A 23,356-nucleotide genomic window follows, 5' to 3' on the forward strand; every position below is an offset into this window, starting at 1 on the left:
TCCCACGCTCCCACCCCCCTTCCCAGCCGACGTTGTCGCATTAGAATTACCTATAAAAATGATTTCAGTGCTTTCCTGTGGGGATTTGATTGATGCTGGATTTCTTCATGCACGGCGTGAGGACGTCTAGCGTCAGTTAGGCGACCAGGCAGATGTCCCTCTGGTGGTTGTCTGGTAGGCAGCCACTAGAGGTGGCGTTAAACCTGAGAGGTAATTATTTTCTCAGAAACTGCAATAATTACCATTGCAGGTTTAAGGGGACTGGGACATTGCACCCAAACCACTTCAATGAGCTGAAATGATCTGGGTGCCTATAGTGTCCCTTTAATGCAAATTATTATTATTGTGATTTACATAGCGTCAACAGATTCCATAGCGCTTTACAATATTATAAAAGGGGGGTTTAGCTATAAATAGGACAATTACAAGAAAACTTACAGAAACGAAGGGTTGAAGAGGGCCCTGCTCAAACGAGCTTACAGTCTATAGAGGGTGGGGTATAAAACACATTAGGACAGAAAATAGGAGTCAAATAAGGTGGGAGTGAAGCAGAGCTGGAGGAGAGAGTAGAGTGCTGCCCTTTAGGAGAGAGCAAGAGACAGGTATGTGAGGTAGTGGTTATTCTGGGAGGCCATAGGCTTTCCTAAAGAAATTAGTTTTAAGGCACTTCTTAAACGATTGAAGACTAGGTGAGAGTCTGATGGCGGTAGGCAGGCTATTTCATTGGACGGGAGCCGTCCACGAAAAGTCCTGCAAGCGCGAGTTGGCCGTACGGGTACGAGCAGCAGACAGAAGAAGTTCACGGGCAGAGCGGAGAGACCGAGAAGGGGCATACCTATGGATCTGTGAGGAGATATAAGAGGGGCTAAGATTATTCAGTGCTTTATAGATATGCGTTAGCACTTTTAAATTGGCTCCTATAGTATATAGGAAGCCAATGTAAGGACTGACAGAGGGGTGAGGTGTGAGTGGACTGACTAGAAAGGAAAATCAGTCTGGCGGCAGCATTCATTACAGACTGTAGCAGGGCAGTACGGCTATTGGGAAGACCAATTAGGAGAGAGTTTCAATAGTCCATGCGAGAGATTACTAGAGCATGGACAAGCTCTTTAGTAACATCTTGTGTAAGAAAGGGGCGGATGTGGGCGATGTTTTTGAGGTAGAAATGGCATGATTTGACAACAGACCGGATGTGAGGCTCAAAGGTGAGGCCAGAATCAAAAGTAACACCAAGACAACGTGCTTGTAAGGATGGGCTGATACGGGTACCACCAATCTGAAGGGAAAGCGAGAGAGCAGGATTAATTCTAGGAGGAGGAAAGACAAGAAGTTCTGTTTTGGAAAGATTGAGTTTCAGAAAGCAGGAGGGCATCCAATCAGAGATAGAAGAAAGGCAAGAGGTGACATCTTTGGCAAAGATCTGTCTATGCAAGGAGCACAAAGGTCTGAGTACCAAAGGATTGAGTGACTAAGAGAAGGACAGCAGCCTACATGAGTGCTACTCCTCCAAACCTGAGTGTCTCACACTTGCATGTGGAGTATAATAAATTCTGACCCCATCAGACTGGCAGTGAAGTCAGCATTATATCAGGACCCCTCTAGTAACCTGTCAGTGTGCACTGACCATCCTCAGAGATCACCCCCCAGTGTTTCCTATGAGAGAATATAGATATAATCTCCTCCAATGTATTCCCTGTATTCAGTACACCAGAAGCCCATCTGTCACCTCCCTCTAACCACAGCCCATACTGACTGCTGCTCCTCGAGCTGTCACTGCGGGTGACGTCAGCTCGGCGACTGCGGGCGCTCGTCAAATACGTCAGAGATGTAAACAAGACATGGCGGCCTCCGCAGCGGAGAGGGGAGCGCTCAGTATGCAGCAGATAGCCGCCGGCCCCGGGGATGGCAGCATGGAGCCGGGTACTGGCCCGCTGTTGGAAGAGCTCCCCGAGGATGGCAGCATGGAGCCGGGTACCGGCCCGCTGTTGGTAGAGCTCCCCGGGGAGCTGTTGGAGCAGATCCTGTGCTCCAGGTGTCTAGATTACCGGGACATCATCAGCATCCAGGGCACGTGCCGGCGGCTGCGGGAGCTGTGTCCGGCCCGGGGCAAGGTGTGGCGCCGGCTGCTGTCTGACAGGTGAGTGAGAGGCTGGGCGGGCACCAGGCATGCTGGCATAGCAGTTACAGCCCTGCCTGTATTGACAGCTGGCTTACCCCTGGCTGTGGGCGTAGGCAACCTGTCAAATGGCTGAGGGGCCAGGGCTATCACCAGGGAATCTGTCACCAGGGGTCTGCTCACTCAACATTGGATTCCAGGGAATTGGAAAACGAAAGGCAAAACCAAGGCAACAATTTAATTTGAAATTTCTCCAACTCCTTAATAGTCACAGCTTGGTCTATTAAAGGAATACTATAAAGCTAAGAATAAAAATGTATTATTTGTTCCTTGGTGGCCCTTTAAGTGACCAGCCCCCACCAGCAAGGAGAAAACAAAATTAATCTTAGTCAGCTTTACTTCTGTACAACGCCGGTCTCCGCAGATGGTCGGTCCCACCTCTTAGTCAATCCGGTGGGAGGCTAGTGTGCATGCAAGGCAAAATGCCACACTGCTCCAATCAGAAATAGCTCTTTTTTTTTTCCTTTTTTTTTTTTTACTCTGCTAGTTCTGCATAAGCATCTGTAGTTACTGTCTGTGTGAAGCCAGTAGAGGCACTTAATGACTGCAATGAAAACATTGCCATTCTGCAGAATGGCAGTGCCTTCTGTTGCAGCGTTAAAAAGGTGTGAGGACAGGGCACCCAGACTGCGTGCCTATATTGTCCCTTTTTAAGTGTCAGTTCACACACTACCTTCCAATCCAAACATGTTTACAGTTAATGTTATTTTCTAAAATGCTAATTGTAGTGAATTCTAATCCAAGTTAAATACTTTTTTTTTTTTTTTTTATTTCCTTAAAGGGACATTATAGTCACACTAAGCACTTCAGCTCAATGAAGAGGTCTGGGTGCCAGGTCCCTCAGGTTTTAACCCTTCAGATGCAAACATAGCAGTTTCAGGGAAACTGCTATGTTTACATTTGGGGTTAATCCAGCCTCTAATGGCTGTCTTCCGGACAGCCACTAGAGGCGCATCTACGATGCTGGAGGCGAATTTCGCCGCCATCACGCAGAGCATCCATAGGAAAGCATTGAGAAATGCTTTCCTATGGACACTTTGAATGCGCGCGCGGCACTTGCCGTGCATGCGCATTCAGCTCCGCTGATGTCGGCGGGGGAGGAGAGGTCACCAGCGCCGAGGGAGCTCAGCGCTGGATTAAGGTAAGTGGCTGAAGGGGTTTTAACTCCTTCAGCGCCACGGGAGGGGGACCCTGAGGGTGAGGGCACCCTCAGGGCACTATAGTGTCAGGAAAACCACTTTGTTTTCCTGACACTATAGTGATCCTTTAACAGCTATTTGTGCTTACCTTTTGCCATTTGGAGTTTAGTGTATATATGTTTTGAACACACATTACCTTTCTAGATGCAAATACTAATCAGAAAGGAAGAGTTTGCATTAGGACAGAAAGGATAACAAGACTGGGTAATTATCTAAAGTGTGAATTGTCAAAAATTCAGAGTAAATTATTTCATTGCCCAAGTAAAAGAAAATAAAAAAATACTCTATTTAGTCGATATGCATTTTTTGTTGGGGTTAAATCTAAAACAGCTTGCAATTGAGTTTAGGTAGCAAAGACCAGTTTTCTGATTGATGACTCCGGGTTTTGATTATTACTATTAGCATTTTTATAGCCCTAGTATATTCCTCGGTGTTTTAGAAATGGATTTATTAGAGGTAAAGAATGTCCTGTAAAAGTATTTTTACTTAACCCCTTAAAGGGACACGCTAGGCACCCAGACCACTTCATCTCATTTGAGTGGTCTGGGTGCCTTGGCCCTCTACCCTTAACCAAGTTTGTCAAAACACTGTGTTTTTTGCTAAACCGCAGTGTTTTGATTAAATTGAAAATCCCACCTCCAGCTGCCTTCTCTTACCTAGCCGCTAGATGGTGCTTCCGCATCCATAGGAGAGGAAAGGTGAGTTACGACATGCGACGCCCCCACGCACTGTATGAGGACGTCGCACATCACGTGGGTCTAATGCAGCTTCACAAGGGGATTCAATGAATCTCTGCGTGAAGCGTGCGAGGGGCGGGGCGCTGCGTTAGATGCGCATGCACTCTTGCTTCCCAATGATTTCCAATGAGTATGAGCTCATTGGCAGAGGGAAGGAGAGTGGGTCAGCTGATCAGATGACGCGGAAGGGGGTGTAGACGACGGAGGATGGATGTGTGACGCGGCGCTGGAAATAAGGTAAGAATTATAATATTTATTGAAGTTTATATGTCTTGCAGGGGGTGGGTAGAATTTAGTTTGGGAGGAAAATAAGCTGTATTTTCGGTGAGTACAGTTTCCCTTTAAGGACACATGACATGTGTGACATGTCATGATTCCCTTTTATTCCAGACGTTTGGTCCTTAAGGGGTTAAAGACATCTGATTACAGTCTGTATTGTAATTCTTATTGCTGTTTTACTACTACTGTGAAAATGGTTTGGATGCATGATGTCTGCTCTCTCTCGTGTAGATGGACATCCATGATGAAATATTACAATTCCTTGGATTCTTATGATTGGTTGGAAGAGTATAAAACTCGACACAGAGCAGGCTTAGCAGTGTGCAATCTTTTGGCTGCATTCTCTAAGAGGTTAATCACTGAACGCGTAAGTTGCTTTTCATTGCATTTTATGCCTTATCATTGTTTTAATGTTTGAGAATTATATGAAGGACATAATTGCTTAATACACAGAAAGCTAAACATTAAAAAGTAGCAGCTTGCAGTATGTTCTTTCGAATACATAATTGCAGCCTGCCATTCAAAAGATAAGGTACAACACAAGCATTCTTAGTACACTTGTACAAACAATGGGAAAGCTGTGATTTGGATGGCAGGTGTCAGATTTGCATGTGAGAGCATGGAATGGCTGGATTTGTTCACCCATTTAATTGATGCTACCAATGTAAACAGTATCATTGGGCAGTGCCTCCAATGATGTTTTTATATACTGAATGCATTATTTGCCTTATGCATTAAATTGAGAGGAGCATTTCCAGCCTTAAATGTTGACTTTAAAATACATTTAGGTTACCATCATGTCTTATTTCACTTTAGTTCACATAACTTATCCCTTACTTCTTGCTTCTATCTCATACAATTTATGTCTTCAAAGAAACACTTTATCTCCCCCTAGGTACTGTTACTTTCCCTTTTATTTCACTCCTCTTAAGTAATTTCCATGTTTCCATCACTTAGTGCACCTCTCAATTTCATTCTATCGTCTTTCTATTTCCTCTCCCTTACTACATCTACTGCCCCACCCTCAATATACGTGTTTCCCCCAACCTTATTCCATACATCCTCCCCTCATGACATCTGCCATGTCCAAAATGAGAAATGATCTACTCTCTTCCTCCAATGGTATTTCCTTCGGGGAAAAATACATGTCTCACAAATGTCAAACTACACACCATAGCTGTGGATATTATCTTTTAGATGCCACTGCCAACAGGTGCTAAGTTTTCTTTTATGACTAAATGTGTAATCAGGTCCAAAACATTTTTAATATATTTTTTTAAATACAATAGACTTTGTAGTGTAAAGTGACACAGATTGTAAAATCAAATATGTGTATATTCTGCTCACTTTATAAAAAATAGGGGCTTAAACTGTATTTGTTGCTTGTTTCTATTTTTTGTTTTATTATAACAAAATCAATTTAAGAACTTTTTATATTTTTCATTATTTTAAAAACATAGATCTGTCTTGCTGTCTAAAGGCACATTACCAGTCCATAACAACTATCTATGATGTTGTAATGGTTGCAGCAGTGTCTAAGCACAATCTTTCCTTGAGTGGTTAAAGAGTTTTTGAATGGTTTAACCCCAATACCCAACAGATCTGCGTTTTCTCTCCTTCCTCTGATAGCTGTACACTCGAGTAAGCCTTCGTAGCCAGTGATAGGCTTGGAGCTTTAGCTAACTTTCCTGTAGTGTACAGCAGCAGAAGGAGACCACAAGAAGAGAGGACGGGTGTCCGTGAACCAACTTCAGGGTTGAAATGTTATAAGGTGTTAAAAAGTATGCTATTACACAGTCTTTAGTTTTATAAATGTCCACTTAATAGTTTCATGTCCTCAAATATGACTGTATTTATTTTCCATTTCTTTCAGCATATCCCTTGTGAAGGATTTAATGATTTTGATACCCTGGGCTACCCAACACATTACATTGAAGATGAGTTATTATCCATCATGGATAATAAGAGCAAGTAAGTAAGAAAGTAACTATTTGTATGAATTCAGTTTTGATAAATTTTCTTGTAAGTTTAGTTTGCAAAGCACAGTTTTTGTTTGGAGGAACAGTCCAAGAACGATAACAACCTATTCTTCTTGCATAGATTATGGTACAAGGATGTACTTTGTACTTCACACAGCATTATAACTGCAGCAATTTCAATAATTTCTTCAGATATAATTAACTATCATAGAATTCAAAATAGGAACCCTATTCTTCTGAATGCCCATCCAGGCATACGTTCATTTGTGCAATCAGTTAGGAGCTTATTTCACAAAATTGTGTACAGATCCATTTGATGAATGGAGCTCCTGCCAAGTGTTATATATTCTATACATGCCTGATGGGCAAGAGTTTATTTAAATGCTCGATTCCAGTTGAAAACCGTGAGAGAGCTAAGATTAACTGACAAGTGTCAGTAGTTCCTAGTTTGGCCTTAGTGAATCAAATGACGTGAGTTATGTACGATCCCCTTCTTGCTATTTCTTATTACAGTAAATTTTCTTTTTGGAGAGTGGGCAAAAAAAAATTACAAATATTGAGACATTTATGCACATGCTTATTTTTATAGTGACATTAGTTATGACTGGTGGAGTGCATCCGTGAGTTGCATTGTAGTGACATCCCAGCAAAACTAAGGGAATACATTTTTTTTTTCCCTTAATGGTACAAGCTCAAAAAGGTGTGTGTGTGTTTGTTTCTCTATACCATTGGTTCCCAAAGTCCAGAAATTAGAGATTAAGCTGTTGTGTCTAAGAGTGTTTTTGTTTTATATATAGTTTTTTATTTTTCCTTCTAAAACACCTTAGACCAGGGGTGGGCAATCTGCGGCCCTCCAGATGTTTTGGACAACATCTCTCATAATGCTAGCAAAGCATCAAGGGAGATGTAGTCCAAAACATCTGGAGGGCAGCAGATTGCCCACCGCTGCCTTAGACACAACTTGGTGATCTATACATCCTGGACTGCCAGAAGTGCCTTGAGAACTGGTTTGGGAACCACTTTTATATGCCCATGCCTCCATTCATGATTCATTTATAGTTTTAAAACAGTCAAATGTGTGAGATTAAATCCATACTGGTACACCCTTTTTCTACTATTCAGCCGCAGTGTAAGGAGAGGCCTGAATGTCATCCAGCTGATTGGAAAACTATTTGTCACTTTCCCATTGTAGGCCAGATTGTGCCACTTTGCATCTCTATTACTGTGCCCAGCTGTGATACACATCATACATCCCCTGGTGGATACTAATACATTCTGTTCATTGCTTAGATACATTGCTTAGATACAGCAGAACTTGGTTGCAGAGCTATTAAACTGTATTTAAAAGATCTTCTGTTGGATTGAGGTCACTTTGGAATTCCATGCTATTTGTATCATTGCATGTTAATTGTACAATTGATTAGAACACTTTATTTGCTTACATTAGGAAGTGCTCAATGTTTAAATATTGTGCCAAGAAAATCTTGTACTCCATGCGTCAGGAAACAATATTATGCAATTTGAAGAGCTTTCTCCAGAAACCAGTGGAAAAACAAGCAATCTTAGAAGGTGAGTGATTTGGTGCTGTGTTTGTGTTGTTACTCTTAGTGGAACTAGGGAAAATATGTCTTTTAGGCCAAATATAATAATAGAAACAACGAAGTGCCCCACACTGGGACTATGGTGTGTACAAGCAAGACCAAAGCAGGAAGTAGCCATTATGAAATAATATTTCATTTGTAAGTTAATTGCTTGCAAATATTGATGCTCTATTTGTGACAAAAAAATAAAACCATTCAGTGTTTCAATTAAAACTTGATTGTGTGAATATGTTTAGATGTTATTGTTGCTGTTCTTTTGGGTTTCAAGCCATGTAATGCATAAAATGCCTTACAAAGCTCTAATAACACCGCGCTCTCCACCTTTACTAGTTTTGCCACCCTCCTCCCTGCTGTGTAATTCTGTCCAATTGCATCTGTTTCCAAGCACTTTCCCCGCTGATGTCATGTGTAATTTATCATCATGTTTAGCAAGTACAGAGTTATGATTACACCCAAGAGTCAACATGCTCCGCAGTGAGTATCCCTGTGAAATATGACAACAGAAGCATAACATAGGTCCTGGACATACCTGTTTTCACTCCTTTGATGTTGCTTTATTTTAGACTAGGTAAAAACCTGAAGGGTTTGAGTATTTTTACATTGGTCTCTGACAATTTGAATGCCAAGTCATGCAAGCACATTTATTCAAATATACAAACCAAAATAAAGCAAGAAAAACTTTAAAAAGTATCTAATAAATGTTTATAAACTTGGTGAGATTGCCTTATTGGGCACACCTCTCAGCTAAGGGAGTTACTTCAACATCTCTTCTCTTGCCCCCATCCTCCCCCCCTTTACCCACCCATATTATCAGTTTCAGAATAGTCCAGTAATGACAGAAACAAGGCATCATTGTGCAGCAGGAGAGAGAAACCCTACACCAGAGCCTGCTCTGCATGATCAAACTCCCTGTCTTCTCCACGTTACAAATTTGTAAGGTGAAGAGCTCTTCAAACTGCACATGTGTAAATCTGTCAGGCATGCCCAATACACTTTTACAGCATTCCTACAGATAGGATACTGATTGGTTAGGCCAGTGCCCCCCCACCCCTCCTCTGCCCAACTCCTAGGGTGGATGTGAAAAGCATAAGAAAGAAGAAGCAGGTTATATGCAAATACAATATTTATCTGCTTTCTTTCAGTCTGCACAGTGAAGCAACTGTCTCATTCAAAGTTAGACAGTTGTCTCAAAATGATGCATGTCTCTCCAGCCTACCTTTTAATATTCATGTTTTAGTTTTTCTTCTGTAGGTGCTGTTTTGATTGACCAGTACTGTAACCCTTTAGAAGACCTATCTCTTGACCATATTCAGGCACATTTGGACACTATTCTGGAAAAGGTGAAAGCTTTGTTAAGTGTGAAGAATAACCGACATCCTGCTTTATTTCTTCAGGCAGGTATGAATCTCATATTTGCACTGAAATCTTCCTTTCTTTTCTTTCAAGGCAAAATCTTCTGTATTTTCCATTCATCCTTAGTACAATAAAAATATACTTACTTCAACATTCCCCTGTTTTGCAGATTTTCCTAAGTATATGCTCCACACCCTATAATTTTCCACCATAGGCTACTTCCTAGTCTATAATTCTCTTCAGTAAAAGAATTAGTTAGGTGTGAGTGTATGAGGTCAAACTTGCTCATGTCAACAAGTTCATGTAGTTGACTGTCAATTTTAAAAAAAATAATCAAAATTGCTAATACAAACCCATTGTCTTTTATCCTTTTTTTTTTTTTTTTTTTTTTTTTATGGACACAGCAATATTACATGCGTGTGTGCCTGTCACTAGCATCCGATTTAATACTAATGTAACCCGCTGCAAAGTAACCAATGCTAATATAGCGGAGCTGCAATCCTAGGATACAAGATCCTGGAATCCTCTGGAGCTGGAAAAGAAAACGCGTGGCTATAGCCCATTCCCCCCAGTAACTGGACGACACACAGTTCTGGAAGTCAACTGAGTTTTTTCATTGTTAATTTTTTTATTTCTTACACACACAAAAAGAACAACACAAGCCATAAACAACACAAAACACAATAACATAAAACTAAATAAAATAAAAATAAAAATACATAAACAAAATAAATTCAATTTTACTTTTCTTTGCTATTACCTTGATTTAATTTACAATCCTTATATTCAACTTATACCAGTATGCAAAGTAAAAATAATTGACATTGACAATTAGTTCTTACTCACAAGCGGAATGCTCAGCATATTACAGTTTTAATACTATTTTACCTAAATCTTTCAGCTTTGCAGTCATACCCTATCAATTATTCATTAATATGCAATAATGTACATGCTTTAACCTCATATCTGTTTTAGGCTATTCCTCCTTTTGCTATAACCTCTATTTATACCTTACACCTATATGCCAACCAATCTTGCCATGCTTTTTCATGGCCACCTTCTCTTTCTTCTATTTTATTTACTATTCTCTCATATTCATACGTCTTGTCTACTCTTTCCTGCACTTCCAAAATATATGGTGGGATTGTTTTTTTCCAATTTTGAGCAATGCTTATTTTTGCAGCGATTAATATATGAATAATAACTACCTTATTTTTTATTCGACTCCACTCTTGATATATATGTAAAAGATAGAACTCAGGGAAATTTGGTATCACTGTATCCATTAAAATTTGAATTACTAATTTAACATCGTTCCAAAACTGTACAAGACATTATATTAATCTTATAGAATGGGCAAGTATTAATAATTATCAGGGGATTTTGCTTGCTTTGGACGCTGAAAAAGTGTTTGATCGTTTGAATTGGGGTTATATGGAGCATGTCCTCCAGAAATACAATTTTCCACAATCCTTTGTGAACAATATTATGGCATTATACTCAAAACCATCAGCGAAGGTTATGAATACTGGCTTTATATCCTCTAAATTTGAGATCTCAAATGGAACACGCCAGGGGTGCCCACTTTCCCCAATAATTTTTATAATAACCTTAGAGCCCTTGATTAGACACATAAAACAACATGCTGGTATATGTGGGTTAAATACCCCGGTTGGGGAACAAAAATTAGCTCTTTTTGCTGATGATGCACTTTTATTTGTATCAAAACCTAAAGAATCATTACCGTATTTAGTTAAACTGTTGGAAAGATTTAGTATGATCTCCTATTATAAAAATAATGTTAAAAAAACCCAGGCGTTACCGTTGGGTGTACCTAAAACGGAGATAAATCAATTAGCAGGTACTTACTCGTTCGATTGGCGCAAAGATTTTCTAACATACCTGGGCATAAAACTTACTAAAACGAGCTCTCTTTTAATTAAGCATAATCATATTCCTGTATTACATAAATTAAAAGATCAGTTAGAAAATTGGGGGACTTTGGGGACATCTTGGTTAGGGCGTGTACACACAATTAAAATGATGGCCTTATCCCATGTATTGTATCTTTTTCGAACTATTCCTATGGCTGTGCCAAAAAAATTTATTAAAAAAATTTCAACTTATGTTTAACTCATACATATGGAAAAAAAAACCGCCAAGGGTGGCAGCTAGGCTTACAGAGCTTCCATATCTACAAGGCGGATTGGGTATTCCTAACATTATTAAATATTATCAGGCATCTATGTTGTCCTATGCTTTGGCAGTACTTTTCCGTTTAAATTCACCAGTATGGTTAAAACTGGAACAAGCTTGCGCTAAACCCTATTTAATAGAAAAGCTTTTATGGGAGACCTTAATGAATGGGTCAATAGGCAAAAACATGCTTTCTACGACAAAATTAATGCTCTATCATTGGTCAAAATGGACTCCTAAATTGCTAAAAGGTGTAAAGCTATTAGTCTTAGCACCATTATATGTAATAAAGTACTTTATACAAGATTTAAATTTGAATACTTGGGAAACTAATGGCATTAGTAAAGTGCATATGTTATATAATGAGGCAGGGCTCAAATCATATCCTAGTTTGCAGGCAGAGTTTGCCCTTCCGAATAAAGAGGTATTTTCGTATTTAAGGATCAAGAATTTTTTGTTAGAAAATAAGCTGTTAAAATTAGATATGGCCTTAGTGACTTGGTTGGGTAAATTCTGTTTGAACCCTAATATGGAGAGTAAACCTCTTTCAATATGCTACAAAAGCCTTTTATATGTAAATGGGGAAGAAAAGTTGCCTTATATGATATTATGGGAACGAGACCTATCAAAAACCTTTGATCTATCCCATTGGTATCAAACTATAAAAATTACTAAACAAATATCTCACAGCCTTACATATTGGGAAGCTTATAGCAAAATATTAATGCGTTGGTACTTAGTTCCCGCAAAAGTGTCTCGAATGTATGAAGCTGCCTCTGACAGGTGCTGGAGGTGTCAAAGGGAGAAGGGAACTTTATTACATATTTTTTGGGGATGCTCTCGTCAACTGAGTTTTATTAGCCCACACACTGCTTTTTATGCACCGCCCCATAGTATTGGGTCTCTAAAGCAATTTTACAGGGTTTTTTCCCAAGAGTCTCTGTGTGTGATAGATAATTGAGCTGGGGAATATGATAACTCTATTAGCTCTCAGTTACAGGCAATAACAGAAAATATTACAAATCACCTGAAAAACATTACGGAATCCCCACAATTCTTATATCCCCTCACAGGCTCCTGACGACGGCGTTTTGAACACGCCGAAACACGGGTCAAGTGCTTTCTTTTTTTAATCTCTGCTCTTGGTAGCACTTTTCTATTTTTGTTACCACTATGGTTATTGATTTTTAGGTGTTTGTTCATAACTTTAGTAGGGAGAGTTGGTTCAGGTAGACACTAGTGGTCAGACCACAGTGTCGAGGTAACTCTTAGGGTGAATTGAGAGATTTATTTTGTGAGGCTTTTCATCTGCGTTTTAGATCAGATTACCTGATCCCTTGTTCTCTGGGGACCCTGTGCCTTTTCTCTCTCCCTAACCTCGTTTACACTACCTTCCTGTCAGTCGGGCACTAGGGGAACTGGAACTTAGATGCTAGTTAGTACTCCAGACAATTGATCCCCTGGGCACCGTTTAGTAGATCTCCCTTTTTTCTCAAGTTATACTTTTTGTTTGCATATCCCTTTTTATCCTTAGATTGATTAAAGGTAGGGCCCCTTTCCTCATTTCTTATACAGTGGAGCTCTTGTGATGTTAGTTTCCCCTTGTGGGACTCTATACATCACCTACTCCTATTTCCTACATATTTTAGAGGGTTGCCCCCTCATTGGAGCTCTCTATTAGGTGGTTACAGTGGTGCAGCTCATGAGCCCTTGACTTGTATTCGGACTCCTGGACTGCACTCTGTTTACTTTATTTCTCCATTTTGTGTTATATCCCCAAATAGCCTGTGTCTGAGTGCCCAACTATCTGAATATCCGAAAAGCGCTCAGATTGGTTCGGTGGAACGGGATCGCTATTTGAGAGTAGTTTTGACCGGCCGGCCATGAGGCCCCAAAAGAGTTCCAGAGAATCCAGGGCAATGGCCGGTCTCTGTTCGGGAGTTACTGTACGAATGCTCCCCCTTTCTCTTAGGTAGCGAATGCTCCTCAAGTCAGTAGATCTTATCTCCCGAACATGGTTTGTCTAGTTGGTCGGGAATGTGTACGGGCAGCAGTACCATCTTTGCCGGGGTTCGCGAGCGTGTGTAGCTGAAATGAGTTCCACTTGCTCGACGACCAAGTATCGCTGCCCGTGTTCAGGAGACAAAATGGCCGTGTGCTAGACTACGTGCATTCGGTTATACGAATGGCCGCCACCCAGGGAAAGCATTCTAGTTAATTCTTCCTGCTGTTAACAGCCGGGAGAGTGGGGGGAAGGGGCGGTGTTCTGAGTCAATTAAAGAGAAGGACCATCCAAGTTCTGTTCTGTCCACGAACAGGGGAAAACTGGATTGTTCAGGAAAATGAAATATGAGTTTGTGCAACCTAAGGGACTAATATCAGGTCCGCCACAGCTAATAATGCCAAATCATCCTTACCCCTAGTTTACATGTCTTGCACTCCACCCAAAAATGGTATAATGCCTGGTGCGTGTCCAGCCAAGAATACAAAAGTTGTAAAGGATAGCACTCCAAGGACTTATATAAAATATAACTTTCAATTACCTTCCAAATAAAAACACTATCAACGTTTCAGCTTGATCCCCTCAAGCTTTCCTCAGGACACGTGTTTGTGTCTCCGTATTAGTCCAGTGATGTAGATGTTAAAATTCGTATCTTGTAATACCTTTTTATATTGGGAAAACACATATGCGTTCACATATACATATTTATGTGTGTGTGCATGTATAAAGTGTATCATCTTCTGCACTGTCTGCTTGCTTGTTTTTCTTCTTCCTCTCTCCCCCCTCAGTTAAAATTCATATCTTGTTAGGCAATCTGTTAGGAAATCTGTTAGAAAATTGTACTGGTTGCAGTTTGAACATTCAATTTAAATGTCACCTTCTAAAATATTACAGAGATATTAGGTATCTGTTTGTGCAACCAGCAGGTGGCGCTATGTGCCACTTAGAAAAGGTGTATTTTTTTATTTTTTTTACTGTATTGTTATCGGCTTGAACTATGTATGATTAAGTTTGTCTACTTTAATTTACCAATTTTCTGAGCAATCTGCCATGGTGGACACTGGACACCTTTACTAAATATAAACCAATATTTTTGTTGTAGGTGCAACCTCTTATATTGAAGACCTGGATCTGCAGGAGCAAGTCCTGGATACCCTGAATCATGTCCTTTTTATTGAGATGAAGTTCAAGGGCAATGTAACAGATTTTTATAACCCACTGAATTCCTATATCCACCAGGTATGTAAACAAAAGCAGTAGCACCATAAGAAGCACATAATGGTGGGGGGATAAACCTTTGTCTATTAAAGAAAAGTAGAGAGTAAAGCTGTGTCACACATGCCACACCACAGACATATTGTTTAGCTCAACTAAAGCTTTAGGAGTAGTTGAACTGTGTCCTAAATACATATTTCATATTACATCTCCCATAAATCGTATAATTCTGCGGCAGCATACGTAAACATGGCAGGCTAAACATAGTTTCAACATATTAAGGACTGTTTATACATTTGTAGTTTGTTTAATGCATTTTGCTATCTGGTTGAGAGCACCTAATGATAAATTATGTATTGCAGACAAAGAATGCTCTCTATCTTTATTCTGTTGTTTATATCAAGAATGTTTAATATCCTGTACAAGAATGCTGGATAATTTTAGTTTAATATTTAGATAGTGCCTCTTATTAACACTTCTGATTTTAGTGCACAGTTGTCATCCTTCTTTTCTCTGTTTTTAGGTCCTTATTACTAAGACTGGCATCCCAATCAGTCTCTCGGTGCTCTATTTATACCTTGCTGAACGACTTGGTGTGCCACTTGAACCAGTTAATTTCCCTCATCATTTCATGCTCAGATGGTGTCAAGGCATTCAAGGGTAAGAGAAGCTCATCCAACATTCAGATGATCAGGCAGTCTGGCAAAAAGTAAACCTATTCAAATCATACTCTGTGCGTGTGTGTACACTGACCCACCAATGTGACATTGTGGTGGTAGACAAGGAATAGAAAATTGCAGTGGTGATGGATGTAGCAATACCCAGTGACCATAACAAGAAGAAGAAGAAGGAATATTTGAAGCTGGACAAATACCAAAGGCTGAAACAGGAGCTGGAAAGGATGTAGAAAGTTAAGTCAGAAGTAGTTCAAGTTGTGTTAGGAGCGCTTGGGGCTGTAACCCTGAAGTTTGGACAGTGGCTTCAGCAGATTACAGGCGGGGCATCTGAGATCTCTGTCTAGAATAGTGCATATCTAAGGATGCTCTGATGCTCAGAACACGAGAATGTTTGTTTGTTAGTGTGTGTGTGTGTGTGTGTGTGTGTGTGTGTGTGTATATATATATATATATATATATATATATACACACACACACACACACACACACACACACACACACACACACACACACACACACTAACAAACAAACATTCTCGTGTTCAGAGCATCCTTAGATATGCACTATTCTAGACAGAGATCTCAGATGCCCCGCCTGTAATCTGCTGAAGCCACTGTCCAAACTTCAGGGTTACAGCCCCAAGCGCTCCTATATATATATATATATATATATATATATATATATATATATATATATATATATATATATATATATATATATATATATATATATATATATATATATATATACACACACACACATCTTGCACTCGAGGACTATAACCTGCCTAGTGCAACATTCATCATATAATGCACTACCAAAAAGAACAGAACTTTAGGGACTTTTTGCAGAAAAAATATAGAACCAGATTCATTTATTCAAATGAAAACTTGACTACAAAAATCTCGTAATATGTTTTATTTTACTATATTTACTATTCTATTTGAAGTGTTGTATGTATATGGAGGCTATGTTCTAGCCTCCAATGTTTTAATAGGACTCCAACGTGCACCAACGTGAGGGTGACTGAAAATGAGGTAGGTAAAAAAAAAAACACTAGACTAGAACACGAATAGAAGAACCAGTCCGGTACAAAGTGGGCACAATTTCACTTTTTATCTTTTTTTGATCCCTTGGGTGTCGATGATGGGCTGTTTGGTTGCATGGGTTAACTTAACTTTATGACACACCAAATCGACTGGTTCTTCTACTCTGGTTCTAGTCTCCTTTTCGGCCTGCCTCATTTTCAGTCAACCTCACTTTGGTGCACACTTTCCTTTTTGACGTCTTATTTAAACATTACATTTCCTCCTGCACATTGTCTTGATAAAAGTCCAATTTAGAGGTGTGTGTGTGTTTTCTCTCTCTCCCCACCCCATCCGGTGCCGTGTGTGTGTGGCCAAAATACCAGAGTATTGCAAATCCATTGCAGGATTGTTTTCACGCTACGTGTTTTTGTTTTACTTATGCCATCAGAAGTACAGACATCGCAGACTATGTGTACGTGGATGCATTTGGAGGGGGCAAACGTCTGACTGCAAGAGAGTGTGAGTACATGATTGGTCAGCATGTAACAGAGGAATTCTATGCAGCTGTTAGAACCAAGGAAGTAATGCAGCGTATGATTGGAAACCTCCTCAACCTTGGGAAAAGGTAGGATCAGTACCCATGATGTATTTGCTTGGTTGCTGTTACAATAAACACCCACTTACCCTGACCCTGCAAAGAGCCTATGGGTTTTTTTTTTATAATGAAAATATTTATCTATATGTAAAGGAGGGGCTGTTTGTTCCAATATCTCGAATCTAGAACCACTAAACATGCAGTCTTTTCTTTTCATGTTTTCATTGTGTGAAATGTCCAGAAATGCATAAAATTTAACAGATGGCAAGTTAACTTAGAAAATAGGATGAATTCCTGGGTCATATTTGATGCTTGTGTAAAATGGTGAATAACATTATGTGTTACTGTTACAATATGTCATAATGTGATTATATGCAGTATATATCAGTGCTTTATGTAAGAGACATCAGAGGCAAACTATTGCCAAAAATAACTTGTGGATGCCACTTTGCTGCTTACAAAGCCATAGATGAGTGTTTTATATTGTGGATGTTAAACTCTTTAACCCCTTAAGGACACATGACGTGTGACATGTCATGATTCCCTTTTATTCCAGAAGTTTTGTCCTTAGGGGGTTAAACACAACAGCACTGCAATATTTTTTCCATTTCCATACATGAAGGGTTAGAAATCAGTTGGCTATGTAGGATCCCTTCAAGTATTTGTATTTATGCAGAATCTATGCATTGTACTGGAGTCATTTCAAGTAAGTCTGTAATTTTCAGGTGTACTTACCTGAAAATGCTGTCTCCCTTACTGTCATATGACCGCAAGATGGGTGATGTGGTTACCTAAGGCAACATTTGTTGGCAGGACCAGTTCACATGCATCTTTCCATGGGGCCCATAATCTTCTTCTGTTAACATAGGACACTGTCACAAGTGCATGAGAGTTTGACATATAGGAATTTTTAATCTTACCGAGCTATTGTTTGCTGGCAGTTTGGCATAGGTGCATAGGTAAACATATGGGCTCTTTAAAATAGACATGACAGTCACACTTAAAAACTGACATGTCTGTTAATTAAATGTAGAGGAAACATATGTGAAGACTGTTGATGAGATAGGTGGCATCATGATAAAAAAATTTATTATTAAAACATTTTTATTTTATTTTTGGGGGGGTTGTTTTTTTTGTATAAAATATTTCATTGTGTCTGGAATTATGTATCCCTGCTCTCTTTACTCTTTTTATAGTCCTATTTGGAGTTCAGCATTATTGCCCGTTGAGGCTTTTCAAATACGTTTTCAATGTAATTTTATTACAGTGATGTAGGAAGCTAAACTGGTCGTATTTGTGCCTTTTCATGGCTGCTAGGGAAAGCAAAGACCGGAACTTCATGTTGCTCAGAGTGTCTCTGGACCTGTACCTAGCTATGTACCCAGACAGCGTGCAACACCTTCTCCTCCAGGCCAGGCTCTATTTCCACCTGGGGATCTGGCCTGAAAAGGTAACTGAGCCTTAAATCTACACATATAGGGATATTCACTAAATAACAATTACTATTGCTACTAATTTGTGGCAAAAATGACCCCTCTATACATAAATGACCACACCTATTCATAAATAATATAACAAATAATTCACACACACAACCTGCCATAACGTATATAGTGGAAACAATTCTAAACTCAATATTCTGGTACATAAGGTTGAAAGTGTGTTTAAATTCCAAATAAAACCATCCTGGACTACTTACATGCTTTAATAAGTGTTTCATCACAGACTGTTTCATAGAAATGCACTAGAACAATTGCAAGATACATATTAAATTACATTTAATAATCTATACCAGAGTTCAACAAATCCCTGCTCACCATGGCGACTAGAAATTTCTCCATGGCGCCTGGGATGTCAGCCCTTTATGGAAGCCGACCGCGGGTGCACAGGTGCCCGCGGGATAATTGTTGGTGGCGTGCAAAGAAGTATATTACTGCTCCCTTGCACTCAAGAAGAGAGAGGAGCCCCACTGGACCCCAGGGAAAATCCACTCAGCTCTCCCAAAGGTAGGGAGGCTTAGTGGATTTCAAGAAATATAAAAATCTCAATTTGTCTGTGTGTATGTCTCTGTGTTTAGTGTGTCTATTTATGTAACTGCCCCCCTCCAATTGCACGAGAAGGTTGTTTTTGCTCACCTTTTTTCCCACACTGTGCCCATTTCACCAGGGCTGTTGCTGGTCAGTCATAATGATCTCAGCTAAGGGAGAATAGTGCGCATGTGCAGCAATACAATGTGCCAATCTCTTTGGGGAACATTCAGCGCCTCCATACAATGTGTAGAGACACTGAACCAAGGACTCTCTAGTGGCTGTCTGAGTGACTGTTACTGGGCAGCAATGTAAACACTGCCTTTTCTCTGAAAAGGCAGTGTTTACATTAAAAGTTCTGCAGGTACAGGCTATAGACACCAGAAAAACTACATTAAGCTATAATGGTTCTGGTGTCTAGACTCTATAGTGTCCCTTAAGAATTGCATTTTTCTCATTGAAAATTACACTTAAAATTGGTTTTAAAAAAACTGGCTCCTAACTTTCTTAGCTGGCTCCTAGATTCTGAACAAATTTGTCAAGCCCTGATCTATACATATTGAAGGAAATTACATATCTGCTTTGAAACCAATGCAATTGCGCAGTACAATTGCACCAATAACATTTAGGTTTCAAAAGACTTGTTTAACTTCAATTCTTGAAATTATCTCATTCAATTAAGTGTGAAAACGGCTTTTATTTTTTCTCTTATTTGGCTAGTGTTTCCTAAAATTTTAAATTCGGTTTGAGTTTCTGACAATTCATTTTTTTTAAGTGATCTAGAAAAAGGTTCTAGTATTAAAAATGAAAAACCTTCACAGTGAAATAAAATATGTCCACCTCACATATATTTGTAACTAAAGTCGAATACAAGCCATACAACCATATTTTTTTTTTGTCAGCACAACATAACAATTAAAAAATAACATTCATGTGTTGAGAATGAACTGCGCATTTAACTGTATAAATATATTTGATATTGCACCTACCTCAATCTTCTATCAAGTACAAACAATTCATAATAACAATAGGTGCAGTAATATCTTCTACTAAATGCTACTTTACATGCCTGCATTTGAATACATTTCAATAGATGCTCTTTTTTATGTTTTACCATTATTTTAGGTTGTCCTCATGATTTTTCTTCATCTGTGCTAATTTTATACTGTCTGTATTATTTAAGGAATGCTCTGCATAACTGTTGACTTTATCATCCAATCTCAATCAATATTGTCTAGTACAAGTGAAAGTTGTTTATTTTTTTTCTTTTTAAACCTTACATTAGTGCATTTGTTTTTAGGTTCTGGACATTCTACAGAACATTCAAGCTTTGGATCCCTACCAGCATGGAGCTGTGGCATATCTGGTTCAGCATACCCTTGAACACATTGAGAAACGGAAGGAGGACAGTGGGACTACCATCAAACTGCGATCCAGTGACACTGAGATCTGCTACTCTATAGGACTTCTCATGAGACATAAGAGGTAAAAGAAAGAGAGGGCACTTTAGGTTGCAAGACATCGTTAAACAGTATAATTAGCCAGTATTTGTGTCAGCTACTCTTTGAAATGAGAATCTGGTAAAGGAGGGGGCTGCATCAAAATACGTATTGCACCATAACAACACTACAATGAGCTGAAGTGGTTATGCTGTATGAAGTTTAAAACTGTCACTATCCTTTAAGATTTATTAGCTTATCACCCTCGGCCTAAATCCTACTGTTTTTTTGGGGGGAGGTGGGTTTATTTTTTTATTTTTTTTTAGATGTATTTTCTAAAATTGGACAAAACATGCTCATTGACTGATGCGTTGCCTCCTGATTACATGACAAGGGCCCGTTGTAAAGCGTGCCATATGTAAATAAATGGTTCCTAAATTAAGCCATTTGCTACAACTGCAACACTTCGATAAAACCAGTGTAATTTCCTTCTTAGAGCTGTTACCTGGGTAAGCATACTTATTTTACATTTCTGTATGTTTTCCTTTTATCCTCTTCTGATTTAGGCATGGATATAGTGGAGTGATCTTTGGTTGGGATCCCATCTGTATGATGCCACCAGACTGGATTGAGTACATGGACACACACAATCTCATCAGTGGAGCAAACCAGCCATTTTATAGCATGTTATTGGATGATGGATCATGTAGCTATGTTGCACAAGGTCAGCCAGGGGAAATAGGGCAATTTTAATTATGTGGGCATTGAAAAACCATGTGTAGTTTAATAAAATTTGTGAAGAAGTGGAATTATTTCATATGTCCAAGTAGGGTTTCTATGCAATGCTGTTTTGCAGCTTTGAACAGAAAAAAAGCTATTTTAAAAATCAAAAAGTTCTATGGTAGCTATTCTCCATGAAATTATATATGCCACCACCTTATGCAAATGATATTGTACATCTCTGGCTCTCGGAGCAGGCGTATAAACTTTTTTGTACCCAGACTCAGGCCGCTGGTGATCCTTTTAATATAATTAGACTAATTGGTGGCCATACCTTTTCATTGTATAAGATCTTGAAAAAGACCTCACTTGGAGGTCGAAACATTGTTGCTTTTATTATGAACTTATCTCCATTAAATCAGATTTGTGAGTCACTCCTGAGTGCCTGCACCATTTCTGCAAATTTACGTGTATTAAAGTGTATTGAAGTATGCCAGCCTTGGTTCAGTTTGTACCTTGAGTTGCTGACCTAGAAGGGTGCAGATTCTATCTACTTTGAAGCAATATAGGTAAAGTTGTAGAACTGCCTTCTACATGTATATCCTTTCAACTGTGCAAGCTAATACTTCATTCTCCAGCAGCAGAAACAGCTTCATGACTCCAGTACATTAACTTTCCACACCCTGGCTCAAAATTATAGAAGGATGGGATGTTCTATCACTTTTCCCTCTTATTTTTTTATTTTTTTTATTTCAAGCATAAAAAATGTAATAGATAAAAATTAGAATATGTGTGGGGAATGTATGACATTATGTTGGAACAAATGTTATGCTAAAATGCTTCAGTTATTAACATACATACGCTTAGAAAAACATTGGTCATGATGAGTTATTTTTGTTATTTTGTTTAACTGTGTCTATTTATTTTTTGCTTGTTGCCTTAGAGAACTTGGAACTACATCCCTCCCCAAAGGAAATTATGCATCCTGACATTGGTCTCTACTTCTCCGAGTTCTCAAGCACTCACTACATTGGGAATGAAGAATTAAAGCTTCAGTACCCAGAGGACATGGAATTCACTCTGTCCAGCATTCAAATGACAAATGGACAATCCAGTAATACCTCTCAGCATGAATGCTGAAGCAGAAGCATGCTTTCATAGAATGCCATTCTTATATATGTACTTCCTTAACTAAAACATCCCTTTATTACTGTGGGCATCTTCGAAGTCCTACCGTCTGGAGTTTTAATAGACAAATGATGCTTGTGCCAACACGAAGCTACGTTATGTGAGCACACAATCATGCTGTTTACCCACTGGTTTACTGACATGCACTGGTGTAGGTGACCTACTAATTTTTAATATACTCTTCTTGAAGTGTAAACAGGATGTAATTACACATCTAACTAAAAAAGGCAGACGTATTAAACTGGGCTGTAATCAAACTGGTTTATTTAAGGGAATCGCATCCGCCATAAATATGCAAATCATTTTATCATAATTATATTGAATAGGAAATGTAAAATTGGTTGGCAGCAAAAATGTGTTGAGAAAAAAAAAAAAAAAAGTAGCAATGTTTAGTAAATGTCGCCAAACGTTTTTACAGAATTTTTTATTTCATGTTAATCTACACTGCTGCATTGAAACTAAAATTTAAGCCAAATCAGAAAAGTTGGGAGAAAAAAAAGTTGGTTGTCCTGATTCACTCTTCCATAAAAAAATAAAAACGAAATGTGGGTATATACTACATTGTACCATAAATAAACATGGTAGCTGAAAAATACAAAACAAAATTTAAAATATTCTGTAGGTGCATCGCCTCACAGGGGACTACCAAATACGTTTGATCAGCTAAACAAACCAGTGGAAACATGATCTCCGCCTACGAGCGCTCGGAGAACAGAATCAGACACACATGTGAGGCCAAACTCTGTTCTAATTTAATAACTGTAAGTTCATCTTCTATACATAGCAAACTAGTTGAAAACGTTTCTGTGATTTTAATGATCTTCACAGTTCTCAGCAATTGCAATTACTTAGAATGATAACATTCCCACTATTCAACTACCTCTAGATAACCTTTTAAGTAAGCAAACGTATTTTTGCTTTGCTCATTATGCATACTGACTATGT

At 39.0% G+C, this 23,356-nt stretch overlaps 1 protein-coding gene across 1 annotated transcript; it reads left to right on the forward strand.

The window, feature by feature from the left end:
• The first annotated feature begins 1,823 nt into the window (after nucleotides 1-1,823).
• Nucleotides 1,824-22,491, forward strand: FBXO21 (F-box protein 21). The gene is made up of 12 exons (XM_063456969.1): nucleotides 1,824-2,137; nucleotides 4,623-4,758; nucleotides 6,265-6,362; nucleotides 7,818-7,939; nucleotides 9,223-9,369; nucleotides 14,625-14,761; nucleotides 15,261-15,397; nucleotides 16,891-17,067; nucleotides 18,355-18,487; nucleotides 20,365-20,549; nucleotides 21,070-21,227; nucleotides 22,167-22,491. Exons 1-12 carry the CDS (start codon nucleotides 1,839-1,841, stop codon nucleotides 22,361-22,363), a joined length of 1,926 nt encoding a protein of 641 aa, XP_063313039.1. The 5' UTR covers nucleotides 1,824-1,838; the 3' UTR covers nucleotides 22,364-22,491.
• The last annotated feature ends 865 nt before the right edge of the window (nucleotides 22,492-23,356 follow it).

The sequence above is a fragment of the Pelobates fuscus genome, chromosome 5 (genome assembly GCF_036172605.1).
Source record: "Pelobates fuscus isolate aPelFus1 chromosome 5, aPelFus1.pri, whole genome shotgun sequence".
Classification (NCBI taxonomy): domain Eukaryota; kingdom Metazoa; phylum Chordata; class Amphibia; order Anura; family Pelobatidae; genus Pelobates; species Pelobates fuscus.